The following is a 27,683-nucleotide window of genomic DNA, read 5'->3' on the forward strand; positions in this document are numbered from 1 at the left end:
CCCTTCTGGCTGTTCCCTTCTTCCTCCTTTGCTTCCTGCCTCCTGGGCCGTTCCTCTCCCACCCAGAAGGCTGGGAATCCCAGCTGATCCCCTGACAGGAGCCAACTGCAGACTCTTGGGCTTTAGCGCGTGTTTTCAGTCGGGGATAAACCATTCCCTTCAAGTACCTGGGGGAACTTTCCCTGTGGGTCTCCTCGGTGTCAAGGGACAAGCTGGGGCCAAAGTCATTCATTTATTCACTCATGTAGTTTATTGAGTAGCTGTGACTCACCAGGCACTGTATTAGGTTCCAGGGATAAAGGAGGAATGAGAGAGTGAGGTCTCATCCTTTGATGATGGTCATGACCATCCTCATGGTCATGAGCATCAACAGCCCCGTTCAGTTCACCTGAGACAGAAAGGCTGCATCCTAGTCCAGCAACCCTTTACTTTTCTGCTCCTAGAATCCCTAGCGTATGAATTTCTTTAGCTGGGAAGCTGCTGACATCACCACCCCTGGATAACATTTGCCACTAAATGGAGATGCTGGATCTTGGGTTCCAGGCAGATACCATCCCAAGTCCACCTGGGACTTTCAAGGATAACTGCCTTTAGGCCAGCATCTTTCAGCCACTGTATAATACCAGTTTGAAGTCAGTGTCTAGAAGAACAAGGAGTCTGGAACTTGTTGCCAAATGCATCTCAGGTTCTTAAGCTCATTGTCTCTTCCTCATTTTTGCTCATGTATTACCTAGTCCTGCCCCACCAACGGATATTGGGAGGAAAAGGAGCTTCTCCTTTAATATCGAAAACTTTCCTCATGAGTCTGCCTCTATTCCTGGCAGGTGTGGATCAAGGAGCAGGGAGAAAGCTGGCAAGGTCGACCAGATGCCCAGCTCCCGCTTAGACCCAGGTCTGGTGGCAGTTCCTGGCAGATGAAAGAAGGCTACTTCTAAAGCCTGTGCCACATGGCTCCCTCTGAGCTCTCGCCCTTGCTCCCACCTTATGCCCCAAACAACTGAAAATTGGTGGCTATCACCAGAGAGTGAGTTTCTGGCCTGAGAGTAGCTCCAGGAAGTTGAGTGCACCCTAAGCCCAGGTCTTCTGAAGACTTCAGGATGTAGTTCTCCATCAAATATGCAGCATTGGTGAAACTGCTCTGTACTGTTTGATCAATTTCAATAGGCTTAGAAAAGTTAACAAAGCTGTGTCCCCTGTCCTACCCACCAGTTTGCTGGCCTTGTAGTAACATGAGACCATTTTGGTTGTTGGTGTCAGATATCTTTTGATCTTGAGTTCTCCCTTCCACTTGCTTTCCCAGAGCAGAATACTGGGACACTTTCCAGAAGGGCACTCCTTACGGGATGCCCAGAAGGACTGTATTTAACTCTTGCTGTTGTGGCTTGGGGACAGCCTCCCCTCCCCCAGGGCACATAAGAGCAAAGAGTCATGTGGTCAGTGGGTGACTCCGCAGAAGTGACCGCCTCTGCTAGAAGCTTTCCTCGACAGTCTCTTGTTGGCCAGTTGGCCGGAGGGCCTGCTTCCCATGGGCATTGCAAGTGCCACAGTGCGGGGCCTGGCTCTGTGCACCCAGGAAAAGTCTGTAGACCCACAGCCCTCCGCAATAATTCACCAGACCAGAAGCCACTGATGTACAGAGAACATTTAAGAAAAATGTATTTTATGTGAAAAAAAAAAGTTAAAACTCTGTATACTGTATCAGCAGCTTTGTGTAAAAATGGCAATCAAGAGAGTCTAATATATTTAAAACGTTTTTTAAAAAAAACCCTCGTGGATCTTTGATATTGTATTGAAGTAACTTCCAGGTAGCACCACGCCATGCGGCAGTGGTGAGCCCCATGTTCGAGACTGTGGCTCGACCACATCCCAGAGGGGCGCGCCCCTGGAGTTGCTTCCAGCTGCCAAGGCCTGTGACAGAATTCGCTGTTAAGAGTTTTTAATTAAGATTATTAAATTCCTTTTAATAACACCTGTTTAGTGTGGCTGTGGTCATTGCTATGAGCTCGCTTGAACCCTAATGATTTGAATTCACAAAACGGTAGTGCCTGGGATGAAGGGCAGGGGAGGGTTCCAGGTCCCTGATCCCACCACAGAGGGCTCTCCCAGTTGGCCCCTGAATCAGAGGGAGCTCTGAGGGCTCAGATACGGAGAGGTATCTTTCTAGACTGCAAGAAGGTGAAACCTGGTGAAGTCAAGAAAAGAAGGGTGGTTGGAAATGAGCTTCACTCTGTCAAATACTTCTTTTGAAATTAACATGGAGCCCTATAATAGCTCATATACCATTTTCCCCCACACTTTCAAATGGTTGTCTGATGACACATTTATATGTAACAGGGCTGCCCTTCTCTTCTGTTCTCTTCTTGGAGTGCACTGACCTGTCCTATCCTCTTCTCCCCAAACCACCCCAGTCCTTCTCCTCATACAGTTTATAGTGGGGAAGTAAAATACTACATACTACTTCACATTATTACAACAATTCAGCAGGTGAGACCGTGGTTATTCTCACTTCTGACCTTAGGCAATGGAGAGATTGACAAACTCTATGACTGCACAGCCCCAGACAGTGGTCATTGTTTTCATCACATACAGATGTTTGTTGGTGTCTTGGAAGAGGATGAAAAAGGATGCTGTCTTGGACCCTTCTGGATGCTGGCTGCCAGAGCAGGGACACATAGAAATCTCCACACTTGGGCTTGAAAAATTTCATAAACAGGCGGGGTATGGGGAGAGAGGGGAAGAACGGAAGTATCTTTGTAGCAGCGGACATTCATCCATTTAAAAAAGTATATTGAGGACTTCCCTGGTGGCGCAGTGGTTAAGAATCCGCCTGCCAATGCAGGGGACACAGGTTCGAACCCTGGTCTGGGAAGATCCCACATGCCACGGAGCAACTAAGCCCGCGTGCCACAACTACTGAGCCTGTGCTCTAGAGCCCACGAGCCACAACTACGGAGCCCATGTGCCACAACTACTGAAGCCCACATGCCTAGAGCCCATGCTCTGCAACAAGAGAAGCCACTGCAATGAGAAGCCCGCGCACCACAACGAAGAGTAGCCCCTACTCACCGCAACTAGAGAAAGCCCGCGTGCAGCAATGAAGACCCAACGCAGGCAAAAATAAAATAAATTTATTTAAAAAAAGTATATTGATACATGATAATGGTAATGTCTCACATTTATGAAGCACTTTACAGTTGTATATATGTCTTCTCATTTACACAAAGAAAATGAGGCCTAAAAATTGGCTATTAGATTTAACACCGTGGAGCTCATGACGATCTTTTTTTTTTTAAGATTTTTTTTTTATGTGGACCATTTTTAAAGTCGTTATTGAACTTGTTATAACACTGCTTCTGTTTTTTATGTTTCGGTTTTTTTGACCGTGAGGCATGTGGGTTCCTAGCTCCCCGACCAGGGATCAAACATGCAACCCCTGCATTGGAAGGCAAAGTCTTAAGCACTGGACTGCCAGGGAAGTCCCTCACAATGATCTTGACAAGAGGTTTTGGTTGGCCAGTGTAGGAATCAGGCTGATTGGACAGGATTCAAGACAGAATGGGAGGAAGACTGGAGATGGCAAGTATAGACAAGTTGTTTGAGGCTTTATGCTATAAAAGTGAGAGTGAAATGGGGAGGAAGCTCTAGAGGGATGTAGGGTCATGAGTGTTGTTTGCAGGATGAAAAATATTACAGCATGTTTGTATGCTGATAGGAATGAACCAGTAAAGCAGGGAAATTGATGATCCAGGAAAGAGGAGGGAATTGCTGGAGAGACATAGGTTAGTAGTAGGGGGATTGGCAACTACTGCCCAAATGGAAGGACTGGCATTAGATAGGCTCACAGACAGCTCATCCATAGTAACGGAAGGCCCAGTATGTGGGCAGAGATGCAAACAGGTAGGAAGATGTGGTGGGAGCATGTGGAACTATCTTCCCTGACTGCTATTATTTTCTCAGTGAAATAGAAAGCAAACTCTAAAAGTAAGAATGAGAGAGGAAAAGGTAGAGAGAAGTTAGGGAAATAGAGGCTAGCAGGCAACCTTAAGGGCCCACTTGAGACCATGAATTTCAGGCACAGCTGGTGGGCATGACTGTGTCTTTCTTTTCCCCTGCACTGTATGGCGGCCTGGGTGCAGGAGGAAAGTAGGTGGAGAGTGGGGTTTAACCAGGTTTGGGGTTTTGCCAGGCAAAAAACAAGGAGGTGAGGGACTTCCCTGGCAGTCCTGTGGTTAAGACTTGGCCTTCCAATGCAGGGGGTGCGGGTTTCATCCCTGGTCAGGGAGCTAAGATCCCACATGCCTGGCGGCCAAAAAGCCAAAACATAAAACAGAAGCAATATTGTAACAAATTCAGTAAAGACTTTAAAAATAATCCACATCAAAAAAATAAATCTTAAAAACGAAAGAAAATGATCAGGTGAGAGAAGAGAAAGCTACCTGAAGGTGTAATCAAAGGAGTGGCTATTATGACGGACCGGTATTTTTGAACGAATGAATGAATGATTTCAATACTGGGGAGTGGCTGGCCTCAACCAAGCTCTGAGAGACCCAGAGAAGCACAGTCAGTGGGTCAGTGTGCCCCAGCAGGTCCCAGCCTCTCCTCCCAGTTCACATTTCTGACCTCCCTGGGCCTTGTAGGGCCGCGCTGTGGGGCGGCCGGCAGGGGGAGCGCGAGGATGGCTGTGGTCGGGCTCTCCGGCTTCAGTTCGGGCTCCCTGCCTGCCCCACCGCCCCGGGTACCACGGCCACTCAGGCCTGACATCTGCTCTCTAGTTGATCTTGATGAACTCGGCTCCCCGCAGGACCATAGCAGGAACGCTACCTCGGAACAGGAACGTAGTCGCCAAGACTAAACTCCGCTGAGCAACCACGGAGCAAGAACGTGGTCTCAGCAGCAGTCCCGGGCCTCTACGGAGGCGCTGGGTGGGGCAGGGCTGCGGGGCGGGGCGGGGCCGGGCCGCGCCGCGGGGCAGCCAATAGCACTTCAGGGGGCGGAGTCGTAGAGGCGTGCACTGCTTCCGGAGTCTGCCGTCACAACAAGGCAGCCAATGGAAGAGCCAGGGAGGGGCGGCGCGGCCAATGGCGCGGGCCAGTTAGATTCAAAGGTGCCTATAAAGTGTCCTGCGCTCCCGTGGTGGTCCGAGCTGTCTTGTGTCAGAGCGTCACCATGGCTCTGCGGTCCGATGGCCTGGACGAACTGCCCGCAGCCTGCCTGTCGCCGTGCGGGCCGCCCAACCCGGCCGAGCTGTACAGCGAGGAGCGGCGCTTGGCGCTCGAGGAGCTGGTGGCGGGCGGCCCCGACGCTTTCGCGGCCTTCCTGCGACGCGAGCGCCTCGGCCGCTTCCTAAACCCCGACGAGGTGCGCGCCATCCTAGGCGCGGCCGAGCGGCCCGGCGAGGAGGGCGCGGCAGCGGGGGCCGAGGATTCCTTCGGCTCGTCGCACGACTGCTCCTCCGGCACCTACTTCCCCGAGCAGTCGGACCTGGAGCCGCCACTGCTGGAGCTCGGCTGGCCCTCCTTCTATAAGGGCGCCTACCGCGGGGCCACGCGCGTCGAGGCGCACTTCCAGCCCCGCGGCACGGGCGCCCGCGGCCCCTATGGCTGCAAGGACGCGCTGCGCCAGCAGCTCCGCTCGGCGCGAGAGGTGAGCGTCGCGGCCCGGCTCCTCGGGTCACCTCGGTCCCCGGTCCGACGGGACACTCCCTTCAAAAACGGGAAACTGAGGTCTGCTAGGAGCGCGAGCCGGGTGGTCCCGGGGTCCCGACTCGCCCCACTCTGCGTGTATCCCCTCGGATCCCCGATCTCCTCCCTGGCCGCTCTTCGTGGCAGGGGAGAGTGGGAGGAGTCTCGGTCCCCAAGACGGCGGATTGTGCCCAAGTTCCAACTCCTAACATTCACATTCCCTGGGAGGGTGATCAGAAGTCCTGCTAGTTACAGCTTTCAGTTAAAACCAGTTGTCAGACTGTCTGTCAGCCAACTCTAGATCCCGCTTTCAGGAGCTTCTTAGGAGATGCAATACCTAAGAAGCGCATAACCTAGGGGAAAATTCCTGAAAGTTGTCCCCAGAGACAACTGCAGGGCATTAGGAATCTATCATTGCTAGTCACCTGCACGTGTCTTTTGTTGTAGAAAGCAGATACATACCAGAGTGGCAAAGTGAGCCCCAACCCTTTTTCCTCCTGCAGGCCTGGAGGGGAAGTTACTCCTTCAGTGAATGGGTGGGGAAGGGAGTTTGCATTTCCATAAGCTGGAAAAAAAAATGCAGATACCCCTGCATTAAGTCATCTCTCTCTTCACAGTGGGTTTTGGTGCTGTTGTCTGACTCTTAGTGTGACAAGGTATTGGGGTGCAGTGGGAGGTTTTGTCTCTCTGCCAGCCAGGATGAGACTGCAGCAGGGTGCTGGGTACTAGGGGTCTGGGAGGAAGAATGCAGCCCAGAAGGTGGGAGGGGTGGGTAGGGTGTGGCAGCAGACTCGTTCCTCCAGAGCCATGATCAAATGCCACCTTGCTTGCTGACTGGCAGTGCCCAGCTTCCTGGCTGTCTGCCTGTGCCAGAGACATGGCAGGTAAAGCCCCAGGCCACGATAAGACTTGGTAGGGCTCGTACCTGTGTGTCTGACTGTGGTTATGATATCTGTGCATCAAGGCAATTGAAGTAACCAAGAAGGGACAAGCCCTGACTTACCAGTGTCCCTGCGCTGGGTGCTCTTTGCCTGATGGTGGGGTTGCAGTGCGTAGGGGGTACGGTAGGCTAGTGCCTTGCCTTTGTGGAAGTAGGTGTGGGCTCCAGCTAGGCTATTATCAGTCCTGCGGTGCTTTGGGTGTGCTGAGGGTCCTTTTGATGCAACAGACACTATGGGTTCAGCGGGAGGATTGAAAAGATGGAAAAAGACACCATTTTAGGATAGGTGTGCCTTCCCAACGATCACGTCTAGGGGGAGAACTTGGGCACTTGGAACTTCAGAAAAGTAATGAACGGGTCTCCATGAAAGAGAGCGGAATTGCCCTATCCTCTTGCTTACATCCGATTTTTAGTGGTAGTGGAGGGGCACTGGAGCTAAGACCAGAGGGAAGACTGTCCATCAACTCATGCTGGTCTTAGAAGGGGCTCAAGGCTGATGCTCAGACACCTTTGTCTTGTAGGCATTCTGTAATGCATTCCTGGGTAGAACCTCTTGCCGTGCTCTGTGCCCTAGTCCAGCTACACACTTACATGTTCAAGATTCTGTATTTGGAACCTGGGCAGTTTTAACTGAGAAAGGTGGTACGTTACCTTTAAATCTGATGAGTATTTTCAGTGTCTCTGCCATATGCCAGATTGCTTGCTTATTCAGAGCCTACTGTGTATTGGACACTGTGCCCCAGGGGCTGGGGCCACAGGTGAAGGACATGATCCTTGCTTGCACTTGAGAGTTGACGGTCTGCTGGCGGGAAGCAGTGAGGAAGTTGCTGCAGGCTGAAGAAAGCTTTAGGAGTGATGGTGACCTTGGAGCTGGGTCCAAGAGGATGGGTGGGGCTTGCCAGACCAGAAGATAGGGACCAGCCCAGAAGTGTGAAAACACCTGGCATTTGGGGAGGCAGCCAAGTTCCTCACAGCTGGAGCAGAGAGTATGTGGGAGTTAATGGTAGGAGAGGAGGCTGAAGGGAAAGACTGACGCCAGACTGTCGAGGGCTTCGCACGCTACTGGAAGGAGCAGTGGGGAGCCATCGCAGGTTTAAAGAGAGGAGAGGAGCTGATCAGATTGGGGTTCCTGAGCAGTAAATGCTGGCGAGAGCAGGAAGGGGGATGGGTTAGAGAGGGGCGAGACTGGAGTAGAGGTGGTAGTACGGAGGGGCTTAGGGATCTACACGTGAGAAGGGGGTCGAAGGGGGTCTGTGCTGAGGCAGTGCTGGGGCTCGGGCAGGGGAAGAATTTTAGGTAGAATTGACAGGACTTGGTCATTCGATGGACCGGAAGGGTAGTGAGGGAGAGGGCAGGAAAGTAGGCAAGGCCAAGGAGAAGGTATAGGAAGAATTGAGGTTTTTTAGCTTGGGTGAGTGGTGATGCCACGAAATTAGAATACAGGAGAAGAATGAGACTGAGGGTAGGGATGGGGAGGTGAGTGGGATTTGAGACACGCTAAACTTGAGGTCTCAGACACCATCTCTTTTATGTAAAAAAAAAAAACCAAAACCCCAAAACATACTAATGCTTTCTCTGCCAGGCACTGTTCCAAGTAACCCTAAGGTAGGTGCGATTATTAGCTCCATTTTGCGGCTGATGAAATTGAGGCATAGAGAAGTTAAGTTGCCCCGAGGTCACACAGCCAGGGAATGACAGAGCCAGGACTCAAACCGAGGCACAGCATCTCTTAAGCACTGTCAGCCACCACGCTCTGCCTTGTGCCATGTGGAGGTAAGGAGGCGTCGCTGTCCCCAGGTGGACAGAAATCTGTGGAGGAGACAGGTGTTAGAGAGCTAATCTGGTGGCTGGTCCAGTGCGGCTGCTCCAGGTAGAGGTGTGGGTTGTGTACACAGGAGCGGCTGTGTCACTCCGAATACATCCTTTGAAGTCCAGTACCTGTGACGGCGAGGACTGTGGAGATGTAGGTCTCAGGCCGTTTCCAGATGAGATGAGAAGCCGTTCTGTGTCTGTGTTCAGATGGCGAAAGCGCTTGACGGTGTGATTGAGCACTTTTAAAGGGTCAGTTTCTGTGCTAAGCCCTTTACCTGGACTCTCTCAGTTAACCCTCCCCAACCTAAGAGGAGGCCACAGTTAAGAAGAGACCAGGCACAGAGACGATAAGTAGCTTCCCCAAGATACAGTTAGTGTGGGACAGAGCTGGGCATGAGCCCGTCTGCCTGGCCCCTGAGCCCGGGCTCTCGACCACTCACCACCCCACAGGGCCCCCTGCCATGAGGGAGGGTTGGTGCTCTGGTAGTTTTCAATAAGCTGGGGTTTTTTTTAAGAGTTTCTTAAGATTTGAACTTTTAATTTCCATGTTGCATATTGAAGAAAAAGGAAAATGACGATGACAGGACTAGATCTCCCCTTGGCAGGAAGGAGACTGAGGTGGTCAGGGTACAGGCACAAGAAGCCAGGCTCACTTGGTAAATGGTGGTGTCTGATCCTGGCTCTGCGGCCTCAACGGATGGTTCTGGGATGGGTCCTCATCCAGGACTCATGTTGCTTTTGAGCCGTTTAGGCTTGTACGGCCTCTGGCACCAAATAGTGCTCAGTAGGTACAGCGGAGACGTCTCACGTGCACCTTTGATCATTCAGCAAGTGAGTTTGCCTGCCTATCTGCTCAGCAAGGACTTGTCCCAGGGTAGGTGGGACCAGGGCTGTGAACCTGCCAGTTCTGCCGTGGGCTCAGTTTCTGCGCACCTTTCAAAGCGTGGGTCTGCTGCGTTGAGTGAGGTACAGCACCTAGAAACACACGATTCATGTACAGCGTGGCTTCTGAATACAAGCTGACTCGGGGCTCAGTTGAGCTTCACCAAAGCTGGAGGAAGTACTGTTTTGGACTTTTTCCCCCCTTTGGACTTCTTGAGAGCTGAGGTGTCTGCTCTTAGGGGAATTTTGAACTGCACAGGATTTCCCCCTACACACATACTCTAGAATCTATCCCTGTACTACTGTATTTGTTGATGAGTCATTCATTTCTTTGTCTCTGTTGCCATGTGAATCAGCGTTGGGCTGGGCTCTGGCCCCCACAGATCGGCTGGGAGTGGAGACCTTGCCTGGAAGTGCTGTGTGCCCTCACTTGGTGATGTGCTGTTGCCGAGGCTCTTGGGATATTCATAGCGTCCGGATGGGAGCTCACAGACAAAGCTCACCCTGCTAGGAGGTCTTGCACTCTCCAGAGCCATCGCTCTTACCAGCCGCCCATTCCCTACGAGCTTTTGTTCCAAAGGGGCACTTTTGCTATGACCTCACACTTGGGCATCCTTTTGATAACCTGAGCATTTGTAAAAAGCTGTCGGTGTGTTGACAAAGAGTCCTGCCTCCTAGGAGGAGTAACAGCTGAGGAATCTGTTGGAGACCCCTGGTGTGCGCGTGGATGTATCCAAATTAAGGCCCTCCTGGCCTTGCACAGTCCTCCTCTGAGTTGCAATTGAACCTGTGCAGTGTGAGCAGTTCCTGTTCGGAACCCAGGGCAGGCTTTCTCAACCTCATCACTATTGACGTTTCGGACGGGATAACGCTCTTTGTTCTGAGGGGTTGTCCTGTGCACTGTAGGATGCTGAGTAGTATCCCTGGCCTCCACCCAGTGGATGCCAGAAGCACTGGCCCCCGCCAAAAAATGGTCATCACGTTCAAAAATGTCTCCCCTGGGGAGGGGGTCAGGGGAAGAAGGAGTTACTGCTTTAGTGGTTAGAGTTTCAGTTGGGGGTGATAAAAAAGTTTTGGAAACAGATAGTGGTGAGGGCTGATGGCATTGCAAATGTAATTAAGGACACTGAATTGTATGCTTAGGAATTGTTAAGATGGAAATATTATATATGTTCTATATTTTACAATTTTAAAAAGTGTCCCCAGACATTGCCAAATGTCCTCTGAGGGGCAAAATTGCCCTTGGTTGAGAACCACTGTCCTAGGAAATCTCACCGATGCGTGAGATGCTGCCCACTAGACTAAGTGTGGCTACTTTTTATCCCTTCCTTTTGGTTCTGTGTGTCAGGTTAAGGATTTCGGAGTCTTTCGCCATTTCATTTCTTTCTTCTTTTTAATTGTGGTAAAATATATGTAACAAAATTTAGCACTTTTTTTAAAGAGTACAGATCAGTGGATTAAGGACATTCACCATCACCACATGCAACCATCACCACCATCCAGGTCCAGAACTTGTTCATCTTCCCAAGAGGAACCTCTGTTCCCACTGAACAATAACTCCCCATTCCCTCCTCCTCTCAGCCCCCAGCAACCACTATTCTGTTTTCTGTCTGCCATTTCATTTCTTTATTCTTTTCACCTGGCATCCATTGGGCAATAGCGAAGCTGCAGAATTATTCTCTGGTTCCTTTATGGATAAAGGATAAGTTCTCTCATGAAGAAAAGTAGTAGGCCTACTGGCTTTTTTAAAGTCCGGATGCAAATGATAGAACCTCTGGAGGGGAATCTGGCAATATTCAGCAAAATTTCAGTTGTATTTACCCATTGACCTAGCAGTTCTATGTCTGTGTATCTGTCCCAAAGATACACTGGCGAAAAATATGAACAGGCCTATGCAGTTGGCTATTTGTTGCAGCACTGATTATAACAGCAAAAGGCTGGAAGGGCTCAAACATCCGTCAGTGGCAGCTTGGTGAGTAAACGGATCCTTCTGCACAGTGCAGCGCCTAGCAGCTCTGAAAAGGGATGAGCACTAGCTCTGTTTCCTACGATTAAGTGGCTAGAATCGCAGTGACCAGTGTGGCAGCCGTTGGCCACCTGTGGCTATTTAAATTTATGTGACTTAAAAGGAAATACAGGGCTTCCCTGGTGGCACAGTGGTTGAGAGTCCGTCTGCCGATGCAGGGGACGCGGGTTCGTGCCCCGGTCCAGGAAGATCCCACATGCCACGGAGCGGCTGGGCCCGTGAGCCATGGCCGCTGAGCCTGCGCGTCCGGAGCCTGTTGCTCTGCAATGGGATAGGCCACAACAGTGAGAGGCCAGTGTACCGCAAAAAAAAAAAAAAGGAAATACATTAAAAAACTCAGTTCCTTTATTGCACTAGTCATATTTCGAGTATTTAATCACTGCTTATGGCTAGTGGCGGCCATGTTGGACAGTGCAGATACAGAACCTCCACCATCTGAGAAGGTTCTGCTGGGACAGCACTAGTCTAGAACAACGCGTATCATATGCTGCCTTTTATCTACAGGGGGGATATGAGCATATACATATACATATGTATACACACATATACGTACTCGTTTAGTAACATAAATGAGTATGTGTACACATGCATACTTTTATTTATATTTTTTAAAAAATGGGAGAAACCCAAAACTAGTTGAAGTTATTATCTTTGTGGGGAGGGCAGAAGAGAAGGGACAAGGATGGAAGCTAGGTGTCTCTGGATGTAGCTTGTTTTGTCGATTGGACTTGGGAGCCAGGCAGATGTTTTACATAATTATAAAAAAAAAATAACTCACGATGATAAAGCCCCTTCCCCCCGCAAAACGTCTCTTGATGCTTTCCCCTCCCTTTGAAAAAGCCCAGCCCGCCTGTGTACTTCATGCTGGAATAGTGCAGAGGAAATGTTGCTGTATGTGGCTGGTCCCTGCACCCCTGGGGCCATTGAAAAATTGGTTTACCCACCCCTGCCTTCCCAGAGGGGCCCCAGGCCACTCTCTGCAGATAGAGGCTCCATCGGCAATTTAATCTGATACTTAAATTGCTAATTTTATAAGAGCCCATGAAACTTAGAGAAAACAACACGCACGAATGAATTTAGGTTTTGCTGTGGAAATTGACGTTCTTTTTGTCTTTAAACCCTGAAGTTGATATCAAGATCATTATTGAAAGATTTTATTTTATTTTAACTTTTTAAATAAATTTATTTATTTATTTATATTTGGCTGCGTTGGGTCTTCGTTGCTGCACGCGGGCTCTCTCTAGTTGCGGTGAGCGGGGACTACTCTTGGCTGCAGTGCGCGGGCTTCTCATTGCGGTGGCTTCTCTTGTTGTGGAGCACGGGCTCTAGGCACCTGGGCTTCAGTAGTTGTGGCACGTGGGGTCAGTAGTTGTGGCTCGCGGGCTCTAGAGAGCAGGCTCAGTAGTTGTGGTGCACGGGCTTAGTTGCTCCGTGGCATGTGGGATCTTCCCCCGACCAGGGCTGTAACCTGTGTCCCCTGCATTGGCAGGCAGATTCTTAACCACTGTGCTACCAGGGAAGCCCCATTATTTAAAGATGTTAAAAGAAATTTCCAGGAGAAAATTTCTGTTCTGTTAAAATCTGTAATACATGGGGTGAAAATATAGGTCTTTTTTTTTTTTTTTTTTTTTTGGCAAGAAGGTCTCCAGAAGAGGCAGGAGCCCTGGGGACTTGAAGGAAGTCGAGTCGGGTGTCACTCAGTCAACGTGAGGAATTCAGCAGGCAGGCTCTTGTTGACCACCAACAGGCTGACGCATCTTTGCACGTGCGTAGACCTTTGGTAGAATTCCAAGCATCTCTCACATGTGTCCTTGCTTTATGACCATGGGTGGGAAGGGAGAGAAACTGAGGTGCAGTGAGAAGGGGTGAGTGACACAGACTTCCTGCTCCAGGCAGAGGAAGAGCTGGAATGAGAACAGGAACGACCAACCCTGAGTAGCCCCTCGAGGCTGCTCAAGTGCCTGCTCAGAGCCCTGCCCCGCCCATCGAGGGTGTGTGAATCAGATGATAGAGCTCGGAGGAGCCGTGTTTGAGGATGCCGAGCTCAGGTAGAATGACTTGGCCAGGGTCGGTGGCAGAATTAGGACTAAGACTATGACAGCTGCCATATAAGGGCTTTCTGTGGTGCCAGGAACTGTCAAGTGTTCTCTCTTGACCAAACCCACTGCAAACACTACAAGGTGGGTAGCATTATTTGCATGTTGCAGAAGCCAACAGAATGGAAGTAACTTGCTAGAGGGAACACGGTGACGAGAAGTGGAGGAGCCTGCATCCACGTCCAGGTCTAGCTCTGTAGCCTGTTCATGTAGCATCATCTGTGCCTCCCAAGGTTTCCTGATTTAGTCAGTTCGGAGTTAGCAGAACTGCCCGCAGAAAGAAGTGCCTGCTGTCCTAGGGCATTTCAAGGTGCCTGACGTTCGCTCGGCAAGTTGTTTTGTGTTCTTAGTGATCCTCCTTTGTGATGGACTCAATCTCATATACTTCACGGAATACTCTACTGATCCTTCCAGGATTTAGTCTAAGCTTTCAATCATTTGAAGACGGAACATTAGATTTGTTTGCAATAATGTTTAATCTAACACTTTTTTTTTCTTTTTTGGCCGCACCGTGCAGCATGTGGGATCTTAGCTCCCTGACCAGGGATCGAACCTGTGCCCCCTGCATTGGAAACACGGAGTCTTAGCCACTGGACTGCCAGGGAAGTCCCAATCTAACACTTTTTAATAGGTAGCTCTGGGGTCAGCTGGGCTGAAATTCCAGCTCCTGTGTTTGCCTGAGTGTGTCACCTTGAACAAGTCACGGAACCTCTGCACGCTTTATTTTTCTTATCAGTAAATTGGAGATAACAATTAACGGGGTTTTCAAATCTCGGGATACCTCTTTAGAGCTTCTGGAAAACAGAAAAGATTTCAGTTCTGTGTGAAAAGTAACATACACAGGGCCTGTGCAGAATACCCCGGGGACTGCTACCTGTAACCACGTGGATCACCGGGTCCCATGGTATAAATCATCGAGGGACGGGTAGGAGTGGCTGAGGGAGGAAAGGCTTGAGGTTTTGTCACCTGCGATGATGCCATGGGACTTGATGCAGGAGTGGCTGCTGTAGATGTGGCTGGAGAAGAGCAGGAACAGCATGGGGACTGGCAGCAGACCAACCATCCAGGCTCCGACAGCTGGGTGTTTCCTCTTTAGGCGTCATGTTAGGACCAACGTGCGCTGAGTTGCAGATGGGCTTTTGACCCTGGATCGGACACTCACAAGCCACCACTTGCAGAGCTTTCCACCTCTAGGAGAGCGGGTAGGCTCTTTGTAGCATAGGCTGGGACAGGGCAATACCCACCGTGACCATGTGGGCACTTGATGAGCATGGGATGCCCGCCTGCCCATGTGTCTCTCTTTTGTCCATCCCACAGTATGACTCAGGGAGTGGGAGTGATGACCGCTTTCAAGTCCCGGTGCTCTTCTCGGGCCCAGCAGCCTGCAGCGTGGACGCCAACACCTAGGAGATGTGGCCAGCTCTGCAAAGCAGACACTCAGCTGGCTAGCAAATGAGCCCAGGTCATTGCTCAGTTTAGAGAAGAGTCTGTCCCTTCACAGACTTGAGAAGCCCCAGGTCTAGTTCAGCTGCGCCGGGCTTGGTTGCATGGGGGTGGGGGTGGGGTGGGGCTGAGGGCAGAGAGTAAGGGGGAGCGGGGATGGGGTCTGGAAGGAAGGCGGGCCTTCCTGCTGACTGCTTCCACCCATAGGGCTGTTCTTCCTCCAGAAGTCTTTTAAAGGTCCTGCTCTAGAAAGAGGAGGGGATGTTGGATGCAGGGGGAGTCAGAGGGAGAAGCATCTCCCATCTACCCTCTAAGTACCCCGTGGGCGTTCAAACCCAACAATTTTCAACACACAGGAAAGGTTGCAGCTTCAAAACCAAGCAATGAAACTAACAGCAAATTAGATACTGACTCACTACCTAACAAAGGTGGTGTTTGCACAATTGTTTTGTTAAATGATAAATCAAAATTCAGTTTGGCAGGCGCCTTATGCTGTGGGCCCCGCTCCTGGGGCCCTGCTTCCAGCAACCCTCCAGCCCTCTCTAGCCCGGCCAGCTGGGCCCGCTTCCTCGGCTCTGTCCCGGTGGCACCTGGGTGCACATCCATTGGCCCCGTTGCACTCACCTCCTGTCTCTCCTGAGGACGGGGACTGACCCCGGATTGATTTTCTCTCACTTTCTCTTATGAGCTCGACTCATTCTCACATGTGTGTATTCAGAACCCCTTTATGAAGTTTTACTGCCACCTCAAAATCAGTTTCAAAACCTCTCTCTCTCTCAAGATTGTTTCTGTTTCTGTTTGCTGTTTGTGTGGACCTGAATCAGCCTCCCTCCACCCCCATCTCTCCTCCCTCATCCCAGGGAGAATATTGCTTACCTTTCCCACGGGCCCCTTTCCCTTCTCTGTGACCCTCATGGCTTCCTGCCTGGCCCACCGTCAAAACCTCTATCACTGATTTTTATTCTTTCAGTCTTTAGTCCTCCTAAACATTTGCTGAACCTAAAAAGCTACCTAAGTGCCTGCTGTGTTTCAGGTACTTAGGTGTGTGGCCCTATGTTGCAGGAGGGGGGCCACATCTCCAACCAACACTTCCAGCATCAGCTTCTTCTGTCCTGTTGGGTTCATCACTAAACTCATCACTCATCCTATACCTCCTCCCCTCCATGGCCTGTATGATCCTGACACCTTGGTTGGCATCCAAGGCCTTCCATGCTCCTGCACACTCACCTGTCTCTCAGTCACGTCCTGTCGCTCCCTCTCATGCATACTCTGCGTTCCAGCCAGACTGGGACATACCCCATCATTTCCTACATCTTCCTCTGTCATCATGTGGCTTCCTGCCGGATGCCCTCCCCTTTGCTTCTCCCCTGTCCAAATCGTCCTGATTTGTGATTCAACTCAAAGGCCATCTCCTCCAGGAATCCTCCTTTTCTCTCCTTTGGTAAACATTTGAGGGCCTGTGTTGGGTCTATGCCTGCAAGGGAGATGCTTTACTGTCTCCCCGTCCCCCAAAGCGTTCCCCTGATTTCCTTGCCTGTTACAGTAAGTATCATTTTCCTTCCCTGCAGCCCGTGTCCTCTCTTTGTGGGTAAGTCAGGTGCATGTCGAATCCTTTATAGCCATCTTTCTACCTAGCACAGGGTTCAGCCCACAGTAGACTCTGAGGTGCTGGCTGCATTTGAACACCTAGTTCATGCCTGAGCGAAGCCCTTTCCATGCTTTGTCTCATTTAATCCTCACAACAGCCCTGTGATGTGGATGCTAGATGATATTATCCGTATCTTCCAGAGGAGGAAACTGAGACTCAGAGAGATTAAGCAACTTGCCCAGAGTCACACAGCAGTAAGCCACAGAGCTGGGAACTGTGCCCACGCCTTTCTGCCTTTTAACCAGTAAGTTGTTTGGCCTGAATTAGTGGGATAGATACATCTCCAGATAGGATGTATAAAAATGCATTGGAGGACATAAACTTTTGAAGATGCCACCAATTTAGAAGGACACTTTTTATTTTCTAAATCATTGTCTCCAGTGGGGTTTAGCTGTACCCTTTGCCAAGAATAGCTCACAGCTGGGGCTTTGGCAACATTAGAGAAAGGGAACCAGAGAGATAAATTGTCTTTCCCAGACTCCCTCACAGCAGTGACTTCCTGGGAGCTGGCATTTCTGGGTCCCTTCTCCTGGTGGACAAGACTCTGAGGTGTTAGAGGTGGATAGTAAAATCGTCTGTCTCTGCACTTCTTTTTTAAAAAATAAATTTATTTATTTATTTATATTGGGGGGCTGCGTTGGGTCTTCGTTGCTGCACGCGGGATTTCTCTAGTTGCGGCGAGCAGAGGCTACTCTTCTTTGCAGTGCGCGGGCTTCTCATTGCGGTGGCTTCTCTTGTGGAGCACGGGCTCTAGGTACGCGGACCTCAGTAGTTGTGGCATGCGGGCTCAGTAGTTGTGGAGCGCAGGCTCCATAGTTGTGGCGCATGGGCCCAGGTGCTCCGCGGCATGTGGGATCTTCCCGGACCAGGGCTCAAACCTGTGTCCCCTGCACTGGCAGGCGGATTCTTAACCACTGTGCCACCAGGGAAGCCCCTCTGCATTTCTTTGATACCCAAATACTTAAGGGGTAATGATTCTCGGGTACTGGCCTGAGTCCTCTGGGCCCCCAGAGATGAATCAGTGCCATTGAGGGGCCTCTGCTCTCACAGACCTGTAAGTCAGTCACCTTAACGTTCAGGAAAGGATTTAATGTGATTGGAAGAGACTCATGTTTTTACTGATGAGGTTACGAGGAGGGTGGTACATTGCAGCTCCAGCCTGCAGAAGAGCTCCAAACCTTGGCTTCAGGGAGCAGTTTCCTAAGGTGACAGTCCTGGCTCTGACCCGATGCAGGGGCTTGTACGAGACCCGCGTGTTTTGGTTCCGCCGCAGACCTGCCAGGAATTAGCTGACGGCCATGCTTTCAAACCTGCAGAGGGTGTGATTAGAGGCTTTGCTGCTGGAGCGGCCTCTCTTTAAGCAGGAAAGCCAGGAGCTGGGAGATGTTTCCCTGCGCTGAACTGTCTGCACGGCTTAAGCTCTGGACTGGTCAAGCGAATCAATGAACAGATAGCAGAGGGACCTCTTGTATGGGCACTTGATGTGGCCTAGTCATTTAATGCTCACGACAAATCTATTTTGCAACAAAGGAAACAGACTTTCGAAGCAGCTGTAATCTACCCAAGGCCACGTGGCTGAGGTGGCCCTTAACTGTACTGTGTGCTGAGTGGGGAAAATTGATTAGGAGGCACAAATGGAGCCGGGTCGTTGGGGAGCAGAAAGGACTGGTCCAAGCCGCAGGGCAGCATCCTTAGGACATATTTCCATGCTCTTGTTGCGGGCTTGCGCTGCGGACAGATACCAGAGAACTTCAGAGACCACCTTTTACAGAGGAGGGGCTGGCGCTCTGGAAGCCATTTGGTTAGATCCTGACAGGTGGAGGGAGCAGACGTCATGAAGAGGTGATGTGCAGCGACAGAGGCAGGAGGTGGGAGAATCTACTTGCCTGGCTCAGTCAGTTTCAAGCCATGAGTTGGTGGTGGATGAGGTGGCCCTTTCTAGATTATAATAGAAAACCATATTATGATCCAAAACCAGACAATAAAATCAGACTTGGAGACTGGTATACCCAGAAGGGGGGCCTCAGAGAGACTCTTAAGTTTTTACATACCTGTTTTACAGACATGGGCAACAAGCCACGTGTCTAAAATGATGGTGGGTTAGCTGCAGAACCTAGATATCTTGCCGGTCTGAGCTGAGCTTGTGAGACGGGGGTTTTAGTAAAGGAAGAGAGTTGAATGGAACAAGTTCATAGGAGGTCAAAGTAGTGGATGAATCTATAGTTTTGAGAAATTTGCAGTGTGGAGGAGAGTGGCTGGGTCAAGTCCAGATTTGTAGCATACAGTGGCCTGAGTGTCTTTGGAGACAGACAAGAGTCCACGGTGAGAGGAAAACTGATACCGCAGAAGGAGAAGGAAGGAAGAGTATTGTAGGACAGGGATCCTTTCCCAGCTCTGAGATGGGGTCCAGAGTCCGGACAACGAGCTGTAAGGCGGTGTCCTTGTGGGTTGACCGCTGGCTCTTCTCTCTGCCCCACGCCCTAGGTGATTGCAGTGGTTATGGATGTTTTCACGGACATTGACATCTTCCGAGACCTGCAGGAAATCTGTCGGAAACAGGGTGTTGCTGTCTACATCCTTCTGGACCACGCCCTGCTCTCTCAGTTTTTGGATATGTGCATGGATATGAAAGTTCATCCTGAAGAGGAAAAGGTTTGTGTTACACTCTTTCTAGTTTCACCACAATCAGCAAATAATGACTGAGCATCCGTGACCTCCCCATTGGTGGTGGTCTCCCCGTTGTAAGGGAGGGACCTGAGGCCGTGAGAAAAGTCGTTTGCCTGAAGCCTCACAGGAAAGAAAGACAGAGTCAGGTTCAGACCTTGGCCTCTCCCTCACGTCACGATACCTCTTAATGGGGAGCTTGTCTGTTGATGGCAAGATGCTGCCTTGGAAGCTGCTGCTTTTGACTGCAGCACTGGTAGGCTCCAATTTTAATTGTAAGGACCACCGTTTACAGAGTCCTGCTGTGTCCTTGGCACTGTCCTAGGCTCTTGACAATGTTACGCAACTTAAATCCTCACAGCAGCCCCATCAGGTGAGTGGCGTTATACCTGTGTTTCATATTGGGAAGTGGTGACACCAAGAGCCCAGTGTCTACAACTAGAAAGTAGTGGGATGGAGTTTCCCCATCTGTCGGCCTGCCTGCAGCCCCAGTGTTCTTAAATCACTGTCACATGCTGCCTCTCGTTTCTCATTATTATAAAATTAGACTTTTTATGTCCTTTGCTCTGAGCATGAAAGTAATTTGAGCTTAAGTATTTAAATGTAAGGTTATGTAACTTAGCAAGCTTGTTCTCTTTAGTAGAAAGGCAAGAAAAATAGTCATTTATTACACCATTCACTTCTTAAAAATTAAGCAACTTAAGAGCTTCAGAACTTAATTCATCAACTTGGTTCATCACCTTAATTCATCAACTTAGTTTCTCACCTATGTGAGCACCTACTCTGAGCTACTCATTGTTCCAGGTACTGGAAACAAAGCGATGAGCAAAGTGAATGAAGAGGTTGGACTTTGGTTCTGTAGGCTACCGCGTAGGGGACATGAACTTACCGCCTTGTTATTATCAAGCAATTTGGTTTACACAATTTTGACTGTTTAACTTCTCTTGAGAGCTCTTGTTGGTTGTTCTCCCTCAAGAGGAAACAGGATTGGGTTTAATTAGGTAGCTACTAACTTGTCACTAGTGCTTCAAAGCAAATCCATGATGGAGGTAAGGCTTGGAGCTTGGAGACGGAATGAAACAGTCAGCCCTGTGACCTGACAGTCAATTTAAAAATGTGTCAGGTGGACCCAAGGGAAATGCAAGTCAGGCCTGGAAAGTGCATCGTCATCTAACTAGATGTTTAGTCCATACCTGCTCTGCCGCAGAGCCTGGTGAAGAAATTGAAGGTGTCGATGTTTAATTTCAAGGTGCTCTTGCTGTAATTGAGGCTGTGTGTGGGCAGCAGGAAGATCACAGAATAGCCCGGCCATGACTTTGATCGAGTGACTGGCTCTGATTCATCCACTCAGCAGAAATCTAGGAGTATTTGCTGACTCAGTTGCCTGCTGAGTTGGTTGCTGCCTTCGTGGGTGTCTGGATCCTCTAGGAAGGGTCAAAAGGAGATCTGTCTTTTTGGCCTCACCCATGTTCATCATGTCTTAACTTCTTCTTCGGGAAGCACCACTTTGCCATGGAGGCTTCTCTCACCAGGGCCTGTGTGTGCTGGTGAACCTGCCCCTCACCAGAAGAAGTGGGGGTGACTTCTTCTGCCCTGGTGCTGCGGCTGGTCCAGAATGTTGGGTGTCCTGCCTGCAGGAGCTTGGTCATACGTTTGTGTGCACTCAAAAGTGCTTTGATTGTAAATCAACTATACTCCAATGTAAAATAAAAATTAAAAAAAAAAAAAGTGCTTTGACCACAATCACAGAGGCCTACATAGCCTTCAGGTAAGTTCCAAAGGGAAAGATGCACAAAACCACACTGAAATCTGCCCACAGTGATATTCTTTATGCTTGTTATTATATGTTGACCCTTTGAAGCTCTGCTCAGGGATCGCCCGGAAGCCCTCCCCTGCCAGCTTCATGTGCACCTCTATGGAAGGTTCTAGGTTTTTTGTCTGTTTGTTTTAATTTTCATTTTGAAATAATTTGATTTACAAAGGAGTTAGAAAAATAATATAAGGCATCCCTGGATACTCTTTGCCCAAATTTTCTAAGTGTTTACATCTTACAAACCTCAGTACAAATTTCAAAATCAGGAAATAAACTTGATATAGTACTATTATCTACTCTGTAGACATGATAAATTTCACTCATCATTCCATGAATGCTGGTTTTCTTATCCAGGATCCAATCTGGGACCATATCTTGCATTTAGTTGTCATTTCTCCTTAGCTTCCTCTCATCTGGAGCTGTTCCTCTCTTTCTTTGTCTTTTAGAATCTTGATGCTTTTGAAGAATACTAGCCAGTTTTCTGTAGAATATGGGTTTATCTGATGTTTCCCCATGGTTAAATTCATATTACGCATTTTGGTAAGACTATTGCAGAAACAATGTTATGCTATGCCCTAATTTTTTTGTTTTGTCTTTTGTTTTTATTTTGAAGTAGCGATAGATTCACAGAAGTTGCAAAGATAGTACATAGAGGTTTCCATGTATCCTTCACCCAGTTTCCCCCAATAGTTATACCTTATGTAACTTACAGCACAATATCAGAACCTGGAAATTGACACGGGTACCATGTGTGTCTATTTCGTGCCATTTTATCACATGTATACATATGCGTACCCACCACTGCCAGCAGAATACAGAGCTATTCAATCACCACAAAGACCTCCCTCATGCTACATCTTTATAGTCACATCCACTCCCCTCCTCGTGCCCTCCCCTGCATCTTTCACCCCTGGCAACCACTAATTTGTTCCCCATCTCTGTAATTTTGTCATTTAGAGAATGTTATGTAAATGGAATTATACAGTGTGTGACCTTTTGAGGCTGGCTTTTTTTCACGCCCTTGAGATCTGTCCAAATTGTTGTGTGTATCAATAGATTGTTCCTTTTCATTGCTGAACTGTATCATATGGTATGGTTGAACCATAGTTTAACCATTCACCCGTTGAAGGACATTAGGGTAGTTTCCAGTTTTTTACTGTTATGAATAAAGTTGCTATGAATATTTGTGTACAGGTTTTTGTGTAGATGTAGGTTTTCACTTCTTTGGATGTTATGTCTTGCTATAGTGTTTAATCATTACTTTTTTAAAAAATAAATTTATTTATTTATTTTTGGCCACATTGGGTCTTTGTTGCTGCGCATGGGCTTTCTCTAGTTGCAGAAAGTGAGGGCTGCTCTTTGTGGCGGTGTGTGGGCTTCTCACCGTGGTGGCTTCTCTTGTTGCGGAGCACCAGCTCTAGGTGTGCGGGCTTCAGTAGTTGTGGCACGGGGGCTCAGTAGTTGTGGCGCATGGGCTAAGTTGCTCCACAGCATGTGGGATCTTCCCAGACCAGGGACCGAACCCGTGTACCCTGCATTGACAGGCGGATTCTTAACCACTGTGCCACCAGGGGAATCCTGGGCTATTATTTATTAGCAATGCTATTAAAACTAAAGAGGAGGAGAAACATCAGCTTAGCTTCTTTAAACCTTTGTTAAAATGTTATCTGTCACTGGCATGTTTTCTTTGATGATTTTATCCCCCCACATTTTGTTTCAAAGTCATTTCTTGGATTCTATTGTTTAGTGTCCCCAAAAAGTGAATCTTCTAGAGCACGTGTCCACATGAACCGAAGGTCTCAAAAATAAGTATGCATGCATAAAAAAGCATGCAAGAAGATGAACTAAATGTTAAGTAGCGTTACTTGAGTCCTGAGAATCATCTGGCTTGCGTGCTGTGGGTGTTGTTACCGAATGGTGACCGTGAACCACTGACCTGCTAGTAAGCTTGTCTGTTTGGAAATTGTAAACTAAGGCTTCTTTTATCATGTGCTCACTGGATCATTCATTTCTTCTTCTCCCATTTCCCCCACCAACAGCTGATGACAGTTCGGACGATTACAGGAAATATTTACTATGCAAGGTCAGGAACTAAAATTGTTGGGAAGGTTCATGAAAAGTTCACACTGATTGATGGCATTCGTGTGGCTACAGGCTCCTACAGGTGAGTTTCTGACTCGTCCATGCTTATTAATCTAAACTTTGCAGAGGAAGTGTGCTATATAAAGGTAAAAGCTGCTTTTTCCTCTCAGTGTGAGCCTTTATGGGCAAGCCTTCTGCTATGTGTGCATCTGTGTGTGTGTGAGCCTGTTAATCAAAGCCTCCTCCTCCGGAAGGTGGTCGGGCTGGGATCCCCTCCCCTGCCTCGTGGTCCACAAACCTAAAGTACAGAGGCTGAAACTTGCCTGGAGACCCGATAGTGAGGGAGTCCTAGATTCAAGGCTCAGCCAGGACTGCAGTGGATGAATTGGGGGTTAACAGAGACAGGAACAGTCTCAACTCCTGTTCCTTGGGGCCTTTGACCCCCCACGTCCCTGCCTACTTTAAGGGAAGGGCAGTTGCAGGCATCTGCCTCAGTGCAGAGGGCACAGCTGAAGCAGCCCCCTTACTTTAATCCTTCACCTTGCTTCAAGCCTTGTGATTTGGTGCTTTAGTCTAGAAAGTACTGATCCATGCTTCTGGCTCCACCTTTGAAGTCTCACGTTGGCACGGCATCTGAGGGAAGAGAGCAGGGAAGTTGAATGGAGGGTGGAGACAAAGAGTGGTAAACACCAATCTCCAGAGGTTAAGATACACCATTTTTTTTTTTTTTTTTTTTGCTGTATACGGGCCTCTCACTGTTGTGGCCTCTCCCGTTGCGGAGCACAGGCTCCGGAGCGCAGGCTCAGTGGCCATGGCTCACGGGCCCAGCTGCTCCACGGCATGTGGGATCTTCCCAGACCAGGGCACGAACCTGTGTCCCCTGCATCGGCAGGCGGACTCTCAACCACTGCGCCATCAGGGAAGCCCAAGATACACCATTTTTACTTAGGTCTCTCTGATGGTGGTGTGTTCTGCCACCTCTGTGTTAGACTCTGATGTTATACGTGAAGTGTGTCTCTACAGTTTAAAAAAGAAAAACGGGGACTTCCCTGGCGGTCCAGTGGTTAAGACTCCGCAGTTCCCCTGCAGGGATCATGGGTTTGATCCCTGGTTGGGGAGCTAAGATCCTGCATGCTACACAGCCCCCCCCGCCCCCCCAAAAAAGAGGGATAGAAAAACGTGTTTTTTTTTTTTTTTTTTTTTGCGGTACGCGGGGCTCTCACTGTTGTGGCCTCTCCAGTTGCGGAGCACAGGCTCTGAACGCGCATGCTCAGCGGCCATGGCTCACGGGCCCAGCCGCTCCGCGGCATGTGGGATCCTCCCGGACCGGGGCACGAACCTGCGTCCCCTGCATCGGCAGGCGGACTCCCAACCACTGCGCCACCAGGGAAGCCCCAGAAAAACGTATTTGTGAAGAAGCACGCATCCCTGAGTGATAACTATGTGTCAGCCCTGGGTAAAGGTGGGTGTGCAAAGGCTTGTGCAAGATGAGGCCAGCAGATCAAGGAACTCTTGGTGTCTTTCTTTTCAAACAGTACTGTCATTGCTTGGAACAAAACTTGAACTCTTCTTGGAGACTTTCTTTCATAAGATGTTTGGAAATAACAGGAGGAAACTAGATTTTCACCCGAAGTAGGATTTATCTGTATTACCCAAACTTAGCTCCAAATGGTTTTTTGGCTGTTCTAAAAAAATATAAAATATAAAAATTACCCCCTACAAATGAAATATGCTACTATTGAGGATGAGGATGGCTTCTGTTTGTTGAGGACGTTGTAAAATCCTGGTGTTAGGTGTCCTGTTTACATGATTTCACTGAGGGTTTCTTTCTTCTCAGGCTCTGAAGGCAGCTCTCAAGGTGAATTTGCATTAGCCTAGGTTCTTGGTTGCAAGAGACAGAGTTGCTACTATGTTTTATGATTTCTTATGTAAAACACCCTACTCCTGATACGAATTTCTGTATCAGTGCGGTGACTTCAAGTGCAGAAAGCTAACTCAAACTACTGTGTGCAAAATGGAATTTACTGGCTCACATAACTTGAAAGTGTAGAAAGGGACCCTTTGTTTTCAGCTCACCTTGACGTAGGGGCCATGCATTCATCAGAACACAGTCTCCTGGTTCTGCTTTTCTCTAGTTGATCTTTATTCTCTGTCAGGCTCTCCATTTGCAGGCAAAGATCCAGGCTTCCTCACGTGGCCTTCAGTAGCTGTTTCTCAAAGAGGGAGACTTTCTTTCTCTCTGCACTGGTATCAGTCTTGCAAAATTCCCTGGCTCTCGCTAGCTCACATGCCCACCCTGCATAGGTCCCCGCATCCCAGGGGATAGGATACTCCGGCCAGCCTGGCTCACCTGCCCACCCCTGTTGTGACTGGAGAGGGTGCATACATGAAGCTGTCTGTGCTGGGAGGGGCAGGGTTCTGTTACCATGGGAAGGAGGAGGTACGCTGGACAGGCAGGGGCGCACGGCCACTTGTCAGCTCTAAACGTGCACTGAGCAACAGTGTCATCGTTAGAATGACAGTCCTGTCTCCCTTTGTGAAAAGGGCAGCATGGAGGAGGGACCGGGGCCCAGTCTAGGCTCTGCCACTAGCTTCCCCCTGTGTTGTCGCTAGGCACCTTCCTCGCTTCTCATGGTGAGGGCGCTGGCCTAAGTGCTTTAGGAGCCCTTTCTAGTTTTTAGCAACTCTGAGGCCGAGGAGTGTAAATTTTGGCCGTTTTACTCTTGTGTTAACGCATTCCTAGGTTATGTACTGTGTTAAGGCAACTTGCATTCACACTACATGGTAGGTGTGCTGTCACCAGAGTTGTGACTTATGTCTCAGGATATCTGGGCTTTATATTCAGGTTGACAATAAGTAAATGAGGATCGCTCATCCTTACCAGCTTCTGTCTGTTTGTTTTTAATCCTCAAGTTTTACATGGACGGATGGCAAATTAAACAGCAGCAACCTGGTCATCCTGTCCGGCCAGGTGGTTGAACATTTTGACCTGGAGTTCCGGATACTGTACGCACAGTCAAAGCCCATCAGCCCCAAACGCCTGTCCAGCTTCCGGATCAGCGGTAGGTTTGACCATTTCATCAACCAGAAACCACTGTGCAAGGAGCTCACGCTGGGCAACCTGCTGCGGCTACGGCTGGCCAGGCTCTCGAGCAGCCCCAGGAAGGCCGAGCCGGGCTGTGAGGAGGGCCAGGCAGAGGCCGGGCGTGAGGACTCTGAGGCCTCCACCATCAGTGAGGAGGGCTGCTTCAGCAGCCGCAGAGACAGGCTGGAGGGCGGGAGGGCGACCGATGCCACCACTCAGACGGAGCCAGGAGAGGAGACGCCCGCCTTGAGCATGAGTGATGTGGGGACACAAGCCAGCATGGCCATGGCGTGCACTGGCACCCAGACTGACATGGACGAGAATGTCCTCTCCTTTCTGGGAACCCAGGCTAAAGAGGGGTCAGCAGTATCAAAGACGTCTGTGTCGCGATCCTCCAGTTTGAGGTCTTCCGCCTCTCTGTCCTCCCAAGGCTCTGTGGCCAGCTCCATCGGCTCCCAGACTTCCCTCAGAGCCAATGACGTCGTCACAGCTGGACACCCCAAGTACTGGAGCACCCCCCACTTGGATCTGTGCTCTAGGGACTCATTGAGAAAGTTGAATAAAGAGCGGCAGATTCACTTTGCCGGAATCAGGTCCCGGCTCAACCACGCGCTGGCCATGCTTTCAAGGAGAACGTTCCTTACTGAAAACTACCTCAGCTTTAATTCTGGAAGTTTTCCCAGATCATCAGCTAATTTGCTGGCTGTTAGAGAAATCACGCTTTATCCTTCCTCTCAGTGACCGCTCCACACGTTCAGGGCGCCTGGCTTCACCCGGGCTTGCAGTAGACATCATCGGAGCATCCCACTTTATAGAATGTCTCCTGTCCTAACTGCCTTTCTTTCACCCTGATTTTCTTTGAATTCTGTAAACCGCATATTATTTTACATGCTTTATTTTTATTTTGTTCTTATCATGTATAAGCCAGGTCTTGGTTTTATGGTTTCAACACTATGGGTACAGTTTCTTTGCACGATTTTAATACTGATCTCTCTTCAAGAGAATGTTTCAGCGTTCTCAGGTAATTCAGATAAGAGATAAAATATGTGTTGCATTTTTCTAGGTTTGTATGCCCTATTGTTTTCGAGGTTTGGAACGCTAGTTTTCATGATCAAAATCCTGTTTAGGAAAAAACTCAAAACTCTGTTTCTTAAGTGTTTATCTCTTCTTTAGGATGTCTGTGTTCTTAGCATTAAACAGATGTTTGGTGGTTGCTCGTGTCCGTTTTTTTGTTTTTTTCTTCTCTCTGGCACTTTTCTGTTTAACTATAGGAGTGTGTTACAAGTATATGCACCTAATATCTATCTGTGCAGTTTTTATTTTTTTAAAAAGAGTCTTGAGGTGGAGGAGTAGATGATCCAAATTATAAAAGAGAAAATATCCGTTTAAAAGTTAGATGAAAAAAAAAAGAAAAAAAAAAAAAGTTAGATGGGGGCTTCCCTGGCGGCGCAGTGGTTAGGAATCCGCCTGCCAATGCAGGGGACGCGGGTTCGAGCCCTGGTCCGGGAAGA

At 49.1% G+C, this 27,683-nt stretch overlaps 1 protein-coding gene across 1 annotated transcript; it reads left to right on the plus strand.

Moving 5' to 3' along the window:
- Positions 1-5,166: 5,166 nt before the first annotated feature.
- FAM83D (family with sequence similarity 83 member D) lies at positions 5,167-26,913 on the plus strand (the record flags this gene model as incomplete). Its single annotated transcript, XM_082670337.1, has 4 exons — positions 5,167-5,643; positions 19,013-19,180; positions 23,045-23,169; positions 26,001-26,913. The coding sequence occupies 4 exons, from the start codon at positions 5,167-5,169 to the stop codon at positions 26,911-26,913; spliced, it is 1,683 nt and encodes a 560-aa protein (XP_082526463.1).
- Between the last annotated feature and the right edge of the window lie 770 nt (positions 26,914-27,683).

This window comes from Grampus griseus (assembly GCF_964374135.1).
Source record: "Grampus griseus genome assembly, chromosome: 14".
Lineage (NCBI taxonomy): Eukaryota > Metazoa > Chordata > Mammalia > Artiodactyla > Delphinidae > Grampus > Grampus griseus.